Source organism: Leucopleurus acutus (assembly GCF_964270905.1).
Source record: "Leucopleurus acutus genome assembly, chromosome: 2".
In the NCBI taxonomy this organism is placed as follows: Eukaryota; Metazoa; Chordata; class Mammalia; order Artiodactyla; family Delphinidae; genus Leucopleurus; species Leucopleurus acutus.
This window is the reverse complement of record NC_139143.1, coordinates 165879004-165880108: the sequence shown is the minus strand read 5'-3', so window position 1 is coordinate 165880108 and position 1105 is coordinate 165879004. Positions and strand designations below refer to the sequence as shown.

Genomic DNA, 1105 nt, shown 5'->3' with positions numbered 1-1105 from the left:
ATGAACTGGGCGTTCCTGCGGGGCGTCCTGAATGGGGTGAACAAGTACTCCACGGCACTGGGCCGCATCTGGCTGTCCGTGGTCTTCATCTTCCGCGTGCTGGTGTACGTGGTGGCGGCCGAGGAGCTGTGGGATGATGAGCAAAAGGACTTCATCTGCAACACCCGCCAGCCGGGCTGCGCCAACGTCTGCTACAATGAGTTGTTCCCCGTGTCCCACGTGCGACTCTGGGCCCTGCAGCTCATCCTGGTCACGTGTCCCTCACTGCTCGTGGTCATGCGTGTGGCCTACCGCCAGGAGCGCAAGCGGAAGCACAGCCTGAAGTACGGACCCGACGTCCCATCCCTATACAACAACCTGGACAAGAAGCGGGGCGGGGTGTGGTGGACAGACCTGCTGAGTCTCCTCCTCAAGGCGGCCGTCGACTCTGGCTTCCTCTACATCTTTCAGCGCCTCTACCAGGACTATGACATGCCCCACGTGGCGGCCCGCTCCGAGTCGCCATGCCCCCGCACTGCGGACGGCTACATCTCCAGGTCCGCGGGGAAGAAGGTCTTCACGCACTTCATGGTGGCCGCAGCCATGCTCAACCTCAGTGAGGTCACCCACCCGGTGGGCAAAAGGTGCCTGGAGACCCTTGGCTCCAGATGCCGGGGGTCTCAGTGCTGGACTCACCTGCCCGAGACAGGCCCACCGTATGCCCTCTCCCAGGGGGAGCACCCCCAGGATGGGAACTCTGTCCTAATGAAGGCTGCATCAAGCACAGTGGATGCAGGTGGGTATCCATAACGGGTGAGGTCAGCAGCTGAGACCACCAGAGCCTCTGCCTGCTCCCTAAGGCCACGGCAGGGCAGGTGAGGAACGTGGGTGTGGAGCTCCGGAGACCCATCCAGAGGCTAATGCTGGGAAGCAAATTGGTCTCTGGGTCCTCAGCCCCAGGGAAGGAAGGTTGATGGCTGGAGGGGATTTTATAGATGGTGATAGGGTATGTCAAACCCTTAATAAATATGATTTTCTCAGTGTTTTGCAAACCAGGGAGGGAGTGATGGGAAGGAAAGCAGGGGGGTTCACAATGGACCTTGGAGAGGAGGCCAAGACCGCTCAG

At 60.4% G+C, this 1105-nt stretch overlaps 1 protein-coding gene across 1 annotated transcript; it reads left to right on the top strand.

Annotated features, from left to right (window-relative positions):
- On the top strand, positions 1-789 carry GJB4 (gap junction protein beta 4; the record flags this gene model as incomplete). Its single annotated transcript, XM_082862184.1, has 1 exon — positions 1-789. The coding sequence occupies one exon, from the start codon at positions 1-3 to the stop codon at positions 787-789; it is 789 nt and encodes a 262-aa protein (XP_082718310.1).
- Positions 790-1105: the final 316 nt, after the last annotated feature.